This window comes from Eleutherodactylus coqui, chromosome 7, assembly GCF_035609145.1.
Source record: "Eleutherodactylus coqui strain aEleCoq1 chromosome 7, aEleCoq1.hap1, whole genome shotgun sequence".
Classification (NCBI taxonomy): domain Eukaryota; kingdom Metazoa; phylum Chordata; class Amphibia; order Anura; family Eleutherodactylidae; genus Eleutherodactylus; species Eleutherodactylus coqui.
Window position 1 is genome coordinate 193,319,907 of NC_089843.1, and position 16,018 is coordinate 193,335,924.

Sequence of the window (16,018 nt, forward strand, 5' to 3'; positions counted from 1 at the left end):
TATTTAATGGTACTGTTTAATTTAATGTACCATGTAATTTAGTGAAAACCTAACAAATTCTAAGTGGAGTGAAATAGAAAAACGAAGCTACATCATCTTTGGGTGCGTCTTGTTTCTACGGCGCACAGACTGCAACTAAATGACATAACTATTCTATGGGTCAATATGATTACTACAATACCAAACTTAGTTGTTTTTTTTTTTTGCTGTACTATTTTATTCAAAGATATTAATTTTTTTAATTATTATTTTCTGCCGCCATCTTCTGACAACTATAAAACTTTGTTTTTCCGTCGGCCTAGTTGTGCGAGGGCTCATTTCTTGAGGGACGTCCTGCGATGCTTTGATTGCTCCTGCAGGATGATGTAATGCCATAGCATTACATCTTACTGCAACCGGGCAGGCAGTCTATCAAGCCACCCCAGGGGTGACAGCCCTGGGGGCTTTTCAGAAGGTCCCCGGATGCCATACCACCCGCATGGCTCCCTGCGATCTCATCGCAAGAGGGTCATACGGGACCCCAGAACATCGGCCGGGGGATTTAAATGCCGCTGTCAGAATTGACAGCGACATTTAAGAGGTTAACAGCTTCGATGAGCCACATGGCTTATCGAAGCTGTTGCTGGCAGGTGTCTGCTGCAAGAAACTGTACGTCCTGCAGCGTTAAGGATGTGGTGATGGCAAAAATCAATCTAAGAGTTTAATCAATGGGCGACGCTTTGCATTTAAAAACGCCTGAAAATAAAACAGACATTGCTCGAAAAACGTGATGTTAGAAAGGATACGCTCGAACGCTAGTCTGATAAGCCCCATTGCAATCAATGGAGGAGTTTTGCAGCGTGTAGCACGGCTTTTGAAGTGGGCTGTGCGAGAGTGGCCTTACTTTCCTCTTTATCAGCCCGTTTGTCCCAATTTGCAAAGTGAAGACAAATATATATAGTAAAATTCCCCCCCCTCCCATTAAGAAGGAAAAGGAAAAAGGGTAAATATTTCGGGAAAAGAAATCAAACACTCCTAGTCTGAGCGGGTGACCTTACCTTTGCCTGGACAATCTGCTGGGGAAAGTCACACATTGCATTTGTCAGCCACCCCTCCAAACTCTTTGCAAAATTTCGGATAGCCTGAGTCAAAGTACCTAAGAAAAAAGTGAGATAAAGAAATTAAAGTTTAAAACAAAAAGTAGAAGCACGGTGGACGGCAGGTTTAGATTGCATTAATCAAATTACCTGCTGATTGGGGGTGCATTTACAAAAATTCATAAAGATCAGACTACAATAAGGTAGCAAAGCAATTTTAAGATTTCAGTAGACTGAAAGGATTATTGCAGATATTAAAGGCCGGGCTCACACACACACGGGCCGGATTCTGAATGCAGATTTGCGCAGCAGAAGGCCTTTAATCATTTGCCGAAAGTAACTGCGAATGATTGCAGAAACGAGCGTTTTTCTATGCGGATGAACGCCATGTACAACGTATCGTCTGCACGGAAGAAAGCGCCCTCTTCCCTCCAGCAGGTATTTTGGCTTTTCTACTGACTTATTTGACATTGCGAATGCTTCAACTGCTCATACGCAATGCTAGTTGTGTACATGCAGCAAAACATCCACATCCATTGAATTCAATGGGGCCATCCTTGTGGAATGTGCGCTAAAATAGATTTTTGTTCAGCTCTTGGAAAAAAAAACAAACAAAAAAAAACAAAACACAATTCGCACTCTCGAATCCTTCAGCAAGACAACCGCGGTTTCCGCAACAAAAATCAGTTTGTGTGAAACCTCCCCCCTCCCCTTTAGTGTTTTAAAACCTACAAAAGGGGATTGGTTAATAAAACCTTCATGTAAACACAAGCTGACACCAGGTAAATACTGAAAATATTCCCATTAATTCCATCTACTCACTGGGCACAGGACGGAGGACATCTGGGATGAGAATTTCTACGAGGGCTTGATACAGGATGTGGTCGCAGCTCCTCATCCATCTCATGATGGGTTCATATTTACACATTACCATCAGTTTATCCTTTGGGATCACCGCATCGGGTTCCTCATCGCTGTAATGAGACAACGCCGTTGAAATAAGGAGCAACTTCAACAATTGAAAAACATATGTAAAGTTACATTGTGCGTCAAGGGTTTCTAGGTTCAAACCACAGTAAAACCATTCATTGGTTCTCAGTGGCTTAGCAATGGGGGTCCCAGGGGTTACAATTCCACATGGAGCTCAAAAGATAAAGGGGGACAACTAACATTGCCGGCATTCGGTCTAGACTTATGACTGGCTGTAAAACAATGATTCTGCTTTTAATAAACTGCACTTCCCTGAGTGGAAGATTCAACAACTAATAAATGACAGACCACGTGCTGCTTTCTTCGTGTCACTGCAGTACACCCCTGAGGTGTAGTCTGTCAGAAATCCCTCAGTGTGCAATGGGCACTTCTTCACAGCCCTTACACGGCTCATTAGTGCTGGAACGTTTACATTGAAAAACTGAAACTCCTAGTTGTCCTCACAGCTTCAATGCAACGTAAGGACCCAATTTCAGAAAGTTTCTCCTTACAGAGAGGAGGATCACACTGGGGTCTGAAAGTTGAAGAGGCACACGGGGGGGGGGGGGGGGGGGGGGGGCAGGGGTGCTCTATTACTTTCAATAGCTTTTTAAAAAAAATTTTATGAACAAAGATTGTGTGTGCCATGTATAAAAATAAACAATCGTATACGCACCTGTCCTGGCTCCATAGTAGCTCTAGCACCTCAGGTCTCTGCCATCCTGCTATTACTGTCTTGACAGCCCACATAGCCTATATACAGGATTTCACAGTCTGCTACAGTCAATCACAGACTTCAGTGTTCAAGCACCACTGTCTGCAGCAGCCTGTGACATACCTGTAAACATGCTGCTGCAGCTAGTCAGTGCGGACCCAGGAGAGGACAGAATATGACTGTTTATTTTTATACATGGCGTGCAAAAATAAAAAAAAAAAATGAAGAAACTTGTGTCGTCATTAAAGGGTACAAAGGGGCCACTAGTACTTTGTGAGCATAAAAGATATTACTTTTATGGTGCAGAAAGCGGGCATTACTACTTTGTGGGAGAAAACAAAGGGGATTATTATTTGGGCAAAAAGGGATAATATTAAGGTGCGGGGCAGAAAGGAGGCACTATTTCTTGTAGTAATAATTTCACCATAGTAACTGTGTGAAAGCCCTATTACTTTGCTTGGCACAAAAAAGGTGCACTTTTACTGTGGGAGGCACTGAGAGGGGCATCGGGGGTAGCATAAGGATTGGGAGTGTATGTAGTGGAGCTATAGCCTTAAGAAGTCTTCATGGCAGTTTAAGCCAGATTTGAGAAGAAAAAAAATGTAATAAATGTGGTCCTAAAACATGCCTTTTGGTGTATGTGAGAATGTATTTTTTAGGCGTGTGTGGAGGGGGGGGGGGGGGGGGGCAAGAGGGCCAACCTGAAGCTTTGTACCCAAGTCTTTGAGCCTTCAGCTATGCCTTTGCTGGCTCAGACGTTGGTACAGGCTCAACATAAACAGCAGACCCTCTCTTTGATGAATCCTATTAAATGTCACAACGTCTGCCTTTATACAAGGTTTGAAATAAGGATAGAAAATCCTACTGCATGAAATGTGATTTCGCACCCTGCCAGAGTTGTAGAAGCATCTGGGGAGGTTGGCTTCAAGTTCCAAAACGCCTGCCACAACTTCTCAATGTACTGGAACTGTAGGTTCATAACCACATCGATAGTTGCCTGCAAAAAAGATTTTTTCCTTGTCAGATGATGGGATGTGAAAAAGGTTACATTATATGAGTTGTGTTGGATCTAAAAAGGAGCTGGACGGTTACAATTTAACTTTAAAATTTGAGCCAAATGGCCTAAAACAATAAAACAAAGGGTGCTTACTGACCTCAGCCCTGGTGATCCAGCGCTGCAGCCCCGCGATTCTACCAGTCTCTGCCGACAGCAGAAGGACGGTGACTCCCTGCCAATCAGAGGCCATATTGTCTCCGTTCAAAACGCCTGGCATCGTGGCGCCCAGGATATGAGCACTGATGTCAGGAGAACAGGGCACAGTCACCTGACTTCCGCTGTAAGAGCCCAGGAGAAACGCAGGGCTGCAGTGATGGATCGTCGCGGCTGACGACACCCTTTGCTGTATTGTTGTAACGTATTTAGCTTGAATTTTAAAAAGTTAATTTGCAGACACACAGCCCCGTCAACCCACAACAGTCACATTCAATTTGGAAAAACACTCCTGCAAAAGGTCACTTGAACTACGGATTTTGAATTTACATCTCAAAGCAACTGAGTTTTGCAGCAAACATATTTTAAGTGCTTTTTAAAACCTTAAAAAAGACAAAAAAATTTTAGCCTTAAGAAACAGCAAGTCATTTCCCCTCTTATGTTCCAGCGGTCATAACACTTATTTTCTTATCAGTGTAGATTTAGAATAGCTTGTATTTTGCAAGAAAATTTCTAGTTTTTATAGGAACCAATTTCAGGCATGGAAAAATGGGGGAATAAAAAACAAAAAACAAAAAAAACTATCCTCCATTAATTTTTTGGATTTTTAAAATTTTACTTTTTCTGCAAAAACGTTTAGCTGCTGTGGTAATCAAGGAACGTGGCATCTACAAGCTCAAATGGTGAAATTTCTCATTTTTCATGAAAAAATTCCCATGTGACAATCCATAACTCTCAAAAACGCATGTCACCCTCTTCCCTAGGACAGGGAGAGACTGGAGATGGCCTCCCCTTCCCGTGTCTCCGCTGCCGGCCTCCCCTTCCCCAGTCTCCGCTGCCGGCCTCCCCTTCCCCAGTCTCCGCTGCCGGCCTCCCCTTCCCCAGTCTCCGCTGCCGGCCTCCCCTTCCCCAGTCTCCGCTGCCGGCCTCCCCTTCCCCAGTCTCCGCTGCCGGCCTCCCCTTCCCCAGTCTCCGCTGCTTAGTGAAATGTGACAGCTGAAAACTCTGCAACCCCCCCTCAAGCAGCTATAGCTCCAGGTCTCTAAGAACCGCCAACATGCTTCTCGTCTGGCTTTGAAATTGCATCAATAATTGATGTAATAAAGATGCTCTGATAGAGCCGGAGCTACAGCCGTTTGAAGTAGAAAAAGTTTGTACAAAACGCAGGTCCTTTCCAGCAGAGTGAACCGAGCTGGTCCAAAACTGTTGGAGGGTCAAGGGTCATCCTAACAAAAGAAACCAATATACCGCAATATGGGAGTTATGACAATCTGTGAATTCTTCTAGGAAATAATCCGAAGCTCGTGTTACGTCGGGGAAACACAGAAAACAAGACTCCTAACCTCACAGTGTCGCCGGTACATAAGCTGCAAGTTCTTTATATCGGTCATGGTAATGCCATCTGGTAGGAGTATGGTGCCCAAATCCGGTGCAGGGAAGTCTGGAAACACGTGGGACATATCTAGAAGACAAAGACAATGGCATCAAATCTCTGTTCCACATGCACGCTACTATGCATACCCAGAACACCTTCGCCCATTACATGTGAGGTCCGCACTGACCTATGAACTGCTGGTGATGCTGGCTCTGGGCAGCCACAGACTGCTCTGGAGACGTGTGCTGGCTGCTGTTCGGGGTGTTTTCCAGCATACCTTCAATCTTTTGTGAGGGTCTGTATCTAGTAAAAAGACAGTAATGAACAGACTAAAAATATACCTTTATGAACCTTAACCCTTGGCCACGAACGCTGTACATGTACAGTGGATGTGTGCGGGAAGCTATATGACAGCTGACACCGGTCCATAAAAGCTGCAACTCGAGGTGTTCACCATGATCGTGGCTGTTAACCAATTAAATAGCATTGCCAATTCTAATAGCGGTGTTTAAATAGCCCAATTGGTATTTGGAAGTCCTGAAAACTGCTGTGCCCACCCCCTCTACCCCACTAATACATCAAGCAATACATTTTAATATATATCTTTTTTATTAACATGTACACATTTGAAATATGGCCAAGACATGATGTGAGCAGCGCCCAACAGAGAACTTGTGTGGGAGGTGAAGTACTGAAGACTGCACAGGACGATGGAGCGCTCGCTAACCTCTGCTTCTGATGAATGGGCTGCTGCCTCATTGCCATGTACTGGGTGTCCTCTTGAAGTCGGTTCAAAGGAGAATCGGGTTTCAATCTTATTCCATAGTAGTGGTATTTTGAGTTCCCCCTATTACACAAGAGAAGAAGAAACTCCTAACGTATACACTTAGAAAATTACCGAAAAGTAATCACTTGAACATTCACTACATATCACTGTGGGCCAGAATTCCTAAAAAGAAAGTGGTCAAAAGTCTAAAAAAAAAATAAAAAATCAAGTTTGATAAATGGCGCTCATAACGGTGCGTTAATAAGGATGAGGGAGCAGTCTGTTCTGATGGGTAGACTCAGGTTTTTCCGCTCACCACTCGTCTGATGCAATCGTCTTAGGTCGCATCTTGTTCTTCTATTTCTGATCGTGAATTTGCTGTTTTTATTCTTCGTTTTGCCCGATCTCTGTGTAATACGGCTATTTATGTTTTATATAAGAAGGGATTACTGAAAATAGTTAATTAAAGGATGGATTTCAGAATTCTGTTTATTAGTTTGCTATTAAAATTATCCGTTTCTTAAAAATAGGGATAAATGGACCAAAAAATAGGAGCTCTTTCCATATGGATACTTGTTTTTCCACTAGACCTGCAAAAGTAGTCTGGACTAGTCTGGTGAATATTTTTTATTAAAATAACCATTCATATGTATTTAAAAGGATACTGTCATTTATTTTTGCTGATGCTTGCAGAATACCGAGTTACAATATACTTTCTCCGATAATGACGAGTGTTCAGATGTACCAAATAATGTACCAAATGCGTATCTGTCTGCGCCGCGCAGTACTGAACAGTAAGCATTGTAGAATTTTTCGTAATATATTTCTGCAAGATAACATAACTAGATCTGTAAGATTATTTAGTTAATTAGGCATTAACGTGCCAAATCCATTAACCCCTTCCCTCCCCATGACGTAAGGGAACATCATGGGAGCGGGGTACTTCCTGCAAACTGACGTACCCTTACGTCATAGGGATATCGCGAGATCATAGCCGATCTCGCACTATCCCGCAGTGGGAGCCGGCTGTCACTAGTAGTGCATCAGAGATGCGACCCCCGCTGTTAGCCCCTTCCCTGCCACGATCTAAGTAGATTGCGGCAGGGAAAGGGTTCACAGAGGGAGCACGCTTCTTCTGTGACTTCAGCTGACTCTCGCGATGTTATCGCAGAGAGCCCGGCTGGTTGCTATGGCAACAGGATGCCAGATACCGGCATCCTGTATTGCCATTGCCTATGATCGCTGTAATAAGCGATAAGGCATGGCAGGAGAGACGTCCTGCCATGCCTTATCGTAGCGATCATCAGTGCTGAAGTGTAATAAAAAAAAAAATTTTTTCGAAATAATGTACAAAAAATAAAAATGTAAAAAAAAAAAAAAAAGGTTAAAAAAACAACCTTTTTTCATGCTTTTTCTCATATTAGCATTAAAAAAAATCCCACATATTTGGCATCGTCGTGTCCGTAAAGACCCGTACAATAAATCAAACATGCTTTTTATCCTGCACGGCAAAAAGCATTTCAAAAGCGCTAAAACCTGAGGCAAAAGTTTTAGCATTTTGCCTCCCAAAAAAAAGGCAATAAAAGTGATTAAAAAAAAACATATGTACCCCAAAATGGCACCAATAAAAACTACAGCTCGTGTTGCAAAAAATAAGCTCTCACAGAGCGCAGTCCATGGGAAAATAAAAGTTACAGGACTTTGAATGCAACAATTTTAGAAAAAAATTATAATTTCCAAAAAAAGGGTTTTTATTGTGGAAAAGTGGACCCCCCCCCCAAAAAATATAAGAATTTTGGTATCGTTGTAACTGTATCGACCGCAGAAAAAATGTAGTGTGTCATTTATGCTGCATAATTAACGCTTTAAAATAAATAAATGGCAGAATTGATGCGTTTTCTCTCCCTACGATCATAAAAAAAAAAAAAAAGTTTTACAATATAGTCTATGTACCCAAAAATGGTAACAAAACTACAGTTTGCCACACAAAAAAAAAAAAAAAAGCCCTTATACGGCCGCGTCGATGAAAAAAATAAAAGCTATGGCTTTTAAAAAATGGAGATGAAAAAATATCAAAAATCGCTTGGTCCTCAACGCCAAAATAGGCCATGTCCTTAAGGGGTTAAAATCCATAAAAAGTTTTAAATACCGTATACACTTGAGTATAAGTCGAGATTTTCAGCCCAAGAGCCCCGCACAGAAACGTCACTCACCCGCCGCCGGCTCCGGTCTGTGCATGCGCCGGCTGCCCGGCAAGCCGGCACATCAAACAGCCGGAGCTGCGGGTGAGTACACGCTGGTCCCTGCAGTCGCTTAGGTCAGCTCCTCGCCGGATTCGAGCTGCCCGTCTGCAGGCGGCCTAAAACTACCAATTTTGACCATTAAATTCGTACAATTCCACTTTTGTCCAACTTTTAAGGTATGCTGGCCCACTGTGCATATGTATAAACTATGGACAACAGAACCCACAAACATGGCATTCCCTAATCAGCTGAAGCCCAGAGCAGAGAATGCCAATGGTGAACTAGGTAACAACGCTGTGCCTGCAGCGCTCTTCGGATCTCACTTGAGTACCAGTAAGATACCCAGTGATTGCATACAAGGGGTGTAAAGATCAAGTAGAGCAGAACTGAAAAGAACTGCCCTAAGGGCCAAAAGGATATTCCTATTTTACAAGTGTCAATGTGGTGCGACAGCCTAACACAAGTACCCAATGTCCTATACCTACCTGGTGCCAAGACGTCGCGTTCGCAGCCCCATAAACACAGAACGTATCAATTTGCCAAATGAAGCAGCATTTACTGGATCCAGCTTGTGTTCCTGGCAATGCCGCAGATAATGGTTGTACAGGGAGCTTCTGGGAAGACTCACACCGTCTGCGGTCTCATAGTTATCCAACAGCCACTGAAGCTATGGAAATAACGAGAGAGGATGAAAAGGAGGAAACACAAAAAATACTTCATAATACTTTAAAAGAGGCTCGGTCACCATGTTTTTTCCCCCTCTCTGAGAGCTCCATAACGTAGTGCCTGGTCAAACTGATTGCAGCGATATGTCTGCTCTGGGGATCTGTACAGGAGTTTGGAAGAAACTTAATTTATTAGTAGCAGCCAGACACAGAACCAGTCCTTCAAATTCATGAGCAGCAGACTAGCCACACCCACCCAACACCCAATCAGTGGCTTGAGGGTAGGGTGGGTGTGGCTAGTCTGCAGCTCATGAATATGCAGGACTACTTTAAGTAGTCCTCTATGTATGTGCTGCTACGAATAAAATGCAGGTTTCTCCCAAACTCCTGCACAGATCCCGCAGCAGACATATCACTGTAATCCGTGTGACAGGCACTACTGTATGCTGTTCTCAGAGAGGGCCAAAAACATGGGGAAAGTCTCTTTAATTACAGTATTCTATTAGAGTGTTCCCATACTGTCCTAAAAGTAACTACTAAAGGTCATAGACACAATTGTAAACTTGTCATATCTAATAGTAAGTAATTTGTGAATGCACGGTACATTTCTGGCAGAAGTATCCCGGTCTGAAGGGAGGGCTCACAAGTCCAAGCAGACAGTAAGAGATTCTGTGTTAATTTACATTCTGCATATTCAATATAGGGAGGAGAGCATTGGTGCTTGTCATGCTGTTAGCATCCCGGGTGCCCTCCCCGAGCCCTTCTCCTTGCAGAGGTCAGACATTTCCTTTCTGACACTTCCCTCCAATAAGCGGTACCAGTCTTCAATCTTAAATTTAAAAAAAAAATTGGAAATTTGGAAATTCTGCAAATTGGAAGTACATTAAATCATACTTCTATTTGGACCTTCGCATTACATGGTAAAACTACAAAACCATATTTTGTAATGGCCTAAATAGGTCCAAGAACTAAATTGCCAACTGACATTACATTGGCTTATAGAAGGAGCTAGAAAACGCTCCAGAGGCCCGATTACATTGTCAGAGGAGTGGTACAAAAACCCTGAAACCTGTCAGGTACTCCAGGATATTTGAATTACCCACATAAACTGTAAACTTGAGTTTGTATTGTGACCAGCAGGTGGCAGTGTTCCGCCTTCAGTGGAGACAACTACAGACATAATCCGAAGGACTGTAGAAGTGCTCTACTGGTCAGAGCGCCTCAGTAGTTTTCTTCCAGTTTCAGGGATATCGTTTTACTAACAGTAAAAGGTCCAGTGTTGCCGAGAGGTCAAATGACATTCACAATTCTAGCCAGCTTCTGCAACTGGCAGTATGTGGTCAGATGCCGAACTCAAGACTTCTGTGCAGAAGAGGCCAGGCCAGTGCTTGAGGAGGCCTCCGTGTCCCCTGGCCGCTTCCACATACTAGTATTCTACATGGCTCGTGGTTCTCTGAGGGAAGCACTAAACTATCAAAGATGATTTTCGACAATTGAAGACTGCTACCATCTTATTTGGAGCCAAGTGTGCTTCCGTCCCATCAATAACCTTCCGTCCGTCCTACAGGAGCCACGGGGTACTACCACACTGCAAGAGCTATGAACAAGCATGCCAGGAAAGCTTAGGACAGGCAGGGGACCTCCTGGGGGCACGCTGTGAAGTTAGAAGTGGACTTACATGGCTGTTGAGCAAGCTGCTTTTGTGAGAGGTGATGCCTTCATTTTTTTGGAGATTTTCAATCGCCATTTCAAGCTACAGAGAAAGCATGCAAAAAACAGAGGAAACGTCAGACAGAGCCCTGATTACGTAGGGGCAAGAATGGGAAAATACGGGCTGAAAAAGCTCTCATCACATGCACTGATAGAAGAACCTGCAGCACTATTACACTGGAAGAAGCAGATGCTTAATAACAGTCACTGTTAGGGAACAGACGGTTACGGGTTTGTGCAGAGATCAATACAAGAACAGGCAGCAACGCTGGTCCGCAGCATTACATGGGCAACGGGGGATACATTTACCAAGTGCCATGTCAGCCACTCCATATACACTCCGGCCCCAGAAGAACTGGTTTTCTAGCAGAACTCGGCATGCAGTTCCATCTCAGGCTGATATGTACATGATGAAAGTTGTGGGGTGATTGGATGAACGGTCTTTTCACCGGAGGCCCTAAAAGTGGCCTATAAAAGGCTATCGGAGGCTCTTAGTGTGTAGTGACCTCTTCTTCCGCTTGTATATCCAAGCTAGAAGTGGTACAACAGGGTACTAGAGCTGTCATGCCCCCCATATCACATCTTGTATCCAAGCTTGAGAGGGTACAACAGGGTACTAGAGCTGTCATGCCCCCCCATATCATATTCTTGTATCCAAACTAGACGCACTAAATAGGGTACTACAGCTTCCATGCCCCCCCCCCCCCCCATATCACATCTTGTATCCAAGTTAGAGGTGGTACAACAGGGTACTATAACTGCCATGCCCAACGTGTATCACATCTTGTATCCAAGCTAGAGGCGGTACAACAGGGCACTAGAGCCTCCATACAAGGGGTCAGTTTTCCTTTTGCTCTGGTATTGTAATCACTTATATCAACGTTACAATCACAGAGATAATGTTTAATCCATCTGACAACTTCTAGGGGAGGGACTGGATGCGACACTGAGTGTATACACAGCCTCAACTACTTCCTGACACGGCTGCCAGGAATGGCCGGTAACCCCTTCACCGGGATGGAAATTACACTATAAATCTAATCTATAAATGGCCACCAGCCCCCAATACAATATAAAGTGACTGAGGCTCCGGTAACACGGGGACACATTTATAGAAATTGTATTAGAAGGTCATTATTGATTTTCTTCCATAAGAAAGTGTCGCCCACTTGTGGAGATACTCTGAACTTAAGCCTCCAAAGTCACAAGTTCTGTTTTGCTGTTGTGCGGCTTTGGAAGACTACTTATAAGGTGGAACAGTCAGAAAACACCATTTAATATATTAGAAACGCCGGCAGGATTTATTTGTATTCAATCTTAAAATTTGTGTTTGAAAATTTCAAGGTATTGATTTTTTTTTTGTCTGGCCACTAGAGACTTCCTGCTCTGTATAGCAGCCTAATGGACCATAGACACAATAGGCAGAAGGTCTATGGGGAAGTATTGTGGGCATGCTCTGTGACATGTGCAGAGAGGGGGAGGAGGTGGTCTGTGTGCATCACCAATTGTGAATGGTAGATCTTGTGTGCTTTATAGGTGCTACTCTTTATTGTCATCTTGTCTGGAGAACAGAAAGTGTTAGCCTATAAGCTTCGTGGCAATTTTTTTATTTTTTTTTAAACCCCTTAACGCCACAGGTCGCCAGTTTAAATCATGTCTGTGGGGTACGTAATGCAACAGGACGTAAACTTACACCCTGTGGATGGCAACGGATCAAAAGCTGAGCCCGCGCCGTCCGACAGCGGGAGTCGGCTGTTACAGATAGCCAGCTTTCCGCTGCAACAGTGGTGGTACATAAGGACAGCGACCTCAGCCATTAACCACCTACATGGTGTGATCTATGTAATGGGTTCACAGAGGGAGAGCAACGTAACCGCGGAGTGCCAATACTGGCATCCCAGCCTGCCAGGATCATTATAACAAGCGTTAAGGCATTGCAGCATAGAAGTCCTACAATGCCTGATCATAGCGATCACAGCTGTTTTGGTTCAAGTCCCCAACAAGAATATAAACTGCTATAAAAAAAAACAAAAAAAACACCCCAGCCAATCAAAGCCGGCACTCGATGAACCAATCACGGCGCTTACCGGAGGCACGGTATTTAAAGCCTGTTACCAGGAGAAGAGAATCCTGTCAGCGCTGAAAACTGCAGCAGCACGGGGACCAGTACGAGGGACATACGCCGGCGGCTAGGTGGGTATAAGGCACCCCCCGAAAATAAACCGCTGTGCCTCTTTTGAAGCAAAAATTAATATAAGACAGCATCTTATTTATGGGGAAAATGCTGTATTAAAAACAAAAAAAGACCACATATTTGGTACTATAGTGACCTGTACTATAAATTTAGAAAAAATTCATCCTGCACAGCAGAAAAAAAACATTTCCAAAAAAAGCAAAAAAAGGATTGATTTAATTGTGTAAAAGTGGAAAAAAAATACCTTAAATTATAATATTTTTGGTATCGACATAAGCGTACTGATCCGCAAAGAAAGAAAAATCTATTGCATCATTCATGCTGTATGATTAACATTGTAAAAACAAAAAATAAAAATGCTGACTTTAATATAAGTGTGGGGTGAGAAGTTTTACAATACAAGTACCCAAACATGGTACCAATAATAAAAAAAAAAATGTGAAGTGGAGGTGAAAATCCCCCCAAAATGGCTGCATTTTCATCTCCAAAATAAGCAGTGTTATTAAGGGGTTAACATATATAGTGAAATGGAGAATTAAAATGAATCCCAAATGATTAAAGGGGTTGTCCCGAGGCAGCAAGTGGGTCTATACACTTCTGTATGGCCATATTAATGCACTTTGTAATGTACATTGTGCATTAATTATGAGCCATACAGAAGTTATAAAAAGTTTTATACTTACCTGCTCCGTTGCTGGCGTCCTCGTCTCCATGGTGCCGACTAATTTTCGCCCTCCGATGGCCAAATTAGCCGCGCTTGCGCAGTCCGGGTCTTCTTCTTTTCTGAATGGGGCTCCGTGTAGCTCCGTGTAGCTCCGCCCCGTCACGTGCCGATTCCAGCCAATCAGGAGGCTGGAATCGGCAATGGACCGCACAGAAGCCCTGCGGTCCATGGAGACAGAGGATCCCGGCGGCCATCTTCAGCAGGTGAGTATGAAGACGCCGGACCGCCGGGATTCAGGTAAGCGCTGTGCGGGTGGTTTTTTTAACCCCTGCATCGGGGTTGTCTCGCGCCGAACGGGGGGGGGGGGGGGGGGGGTTTAAAAAAAAAAAAAACCCGTTTCGGCGCGGGACAACCCCTTTAAAGCTAAAAATCCACGCGTGCCATAACATTACCGGAAAAAAAGATCATTTTGTGATGTTACGTTCCCATCAAATCCAAACAGCGCCAATTACATGAAATAACTGACAATACGAGTCAGTTTTTATACGACGCATTTACAAAATTCTGGAAACGTTCATATAGATCTAAACAGATGCGCACACTGCCAGGGAAAAGCTGCGTCTCGTTTTTGAAAAACGCAGGGTGTGAAACTGCCCTAAGGGGATTGCATCACCAATATAATGATGCACAGGCTGATATTTTCTGACAATTCGATTTTTTAAATTGCGTTTTCCGTACACGGCTATAGGGCAGCCATCTTGCCTCAACTGCTGTTAAACACTCTCCACCTGGGGCCACATACAAAGTGTTGCCAAGATAAATATGTGGTACTGGAAGCAGGTCTTACCCAAGTGGCAGGTATAAATCAATGGACTGAACAAGATGGTAGCAGAGAAACTGTCCCTGTTTGTCCCCAACAGTGGTGCAGAATTAGGGACGAATAGACCTGCCATTGAGATCAGACCTACTTCCGATACCGCATCTTAATCTTGGCAAAAGCATTTGTTTTCGCATACGAGCTCAGGTGGGTTGTGGCACTTTTTAATCTGTGATGCTTGGAGACTTTAAATGATATAGAATAAGGCCCACTATAGCCTGTGGACACAGGAATCGGACACAGGCATACAAGACTTAGAACAGGAACGAGTTATAAGAAGAACGCCAGGATTTCAAGCATGTTGATATCTATATAACGGTCAGTCATTCTCCCAGTCAGCAAGGCCCGTTCAGCAAGAGGCAGCTGATGCCTGCATCCTGAACTCGATGCTGCCGTAAGCTGGCATGCACAGGTCTAGTCTGACACTTTATTACAGAGGAATGGTTATTGTTAAAGGATACACACTGTAGGAAGCAAGCAAAAGGAACAGAACCACACATTATAAATACGCACCGTTGCAGGCGACGACCGAGAAGTGTGAGATAAACTATGGCGGGAATTGTCCAGCCCGCCGTGGATCAGGTATGCTCCAGAACTAGAGATGATCTGGCTCCCATCCATGGTGATGCCCACCATACTGTGGGAGGGTATTGCTGTGGGAGAGGAGACCACAGTGGTCACTTGGGCACCTCCGCCCTGAGAATCAAAATAAGAGGCACCGCTACTCGGAGCGTATATCTGCGCTTCGGCATTGTAGGAGTAAGCTGTTCGGCTGTGGATGAAAGTTAATAGGCATGAATTCAGGTAAAATGCAGCATACAACATGAGCCTAAACAAATACTTTATAGTTAGACACAAAGATCAGCTACTTTGCCGTGACGACATGTTGCCCTTCCCACACTTTACATTTTGTTTGCAGCTTCCAGATATCTGAAGAAAAACATTCAGTATTAAACGCATCTGGTTACTGAGCTTTGTAGGACTGGGCTAATTCTACAGATCTCATATACGCGGGTCTTCTCTGCCCACCCACCCACTTCCCTTCTGATCTTCTAATTTCCTCTTATTTACTGGAGAATGTGGAAGCCTGTGTATTATGCAGGAACTACTTTAGTACACACACTTCGTCAAAAACACTCCATCCCAGAAGTTGTCATTTTGCTGTAAAACCCAGCATGCAGTTCCATCTCAGGCAGATCGGTAAATGATGAGAGTTGTGGTGTGATTAGATGAACGGTCTTGTCACCGGAGGCCCTAAAAGTGGTTTCACCCTTGTCCTATAAAAGGCTCTCGGAGGCTCCTTGTGTGTAGTGACCTCTTCTTCCACTTGTATAGAGCTTGTTGACCACTAGACGCCTCTACGACGCAGAGATGTCACCAGTTACCAGAGTCTGAGAGGGGCGTATTATTGGGATGTGAGAAGCTGGATGGTCGTATCAGGGAATTGTCCCCACTGGGGCGTTCTGACCGGACTGTTAGGTGGTGTTGGGACCAGTGGATCAGGGCACACAAGGTGACCGGGCTCAGAACGCCCCTGACAGACCACCAGTAGAG

At 44.0% G+C, this 16,018-nt stretch overlaps 1 protein-coding gene across 8 annotated transcripts in view; it reads right to left on the reverse strand.

Annotated features, from left to right (window-relative positions):
• RFX2 (regulatory factor X2) overlaps positions 1 to 16,018 on the reverse strand; it is a 53,121-nt gene that overhangs the window by 8,820 nt on the left and 28,283 nt on the right. For 7 of the 8 annotated variants that reach the window (XM_066574174.1, XM_066574168.1, XM_066574170.1 and 4 more), the window contains 9 exons: positions 14,978 to 15,236; positions 10,698 to 10,772; positions 8,840 to 9,021; positions 6,073 to 6,192; positions 5,533 to 5,648; positions 5,314 to 5,432; positions 3,648 to 3,757; positions 1,899 to 2,050; positions 1,038 to 1,135 (listed from right to left, as the gene is read on the reverse strand). In XM_066574174.1, coding sequence (XP_066430271.1) covers positions 1,038 to 1,135; positions 1,899 to 2,050; positions 3,648 to 3,757; positions 5,314 to 5,432; positions 5,533 to 5,648; positions 6,073 to 6,192; positions 8,840 to 9,021; positions 10,698 to 10,772; positions 14,978 to 15,236 — 1,231 coding nt within the window. The remainder of the gene's footprint in view (positions 1 to 1,037; positions 1,136 to 1,898; positions 2,051 to 3,647; positions 3,758 to 5,313; positions 5,433 to 5,532; positions 5,649 to 6,072; positions 6,193 to 8,839; positions 9,022 to 10,697; positions 10,773 to 14,977; positions 15,237 to 16,018) is intronic. The other variant, XM_066574171.1, reaches the window with a different exon arrangement.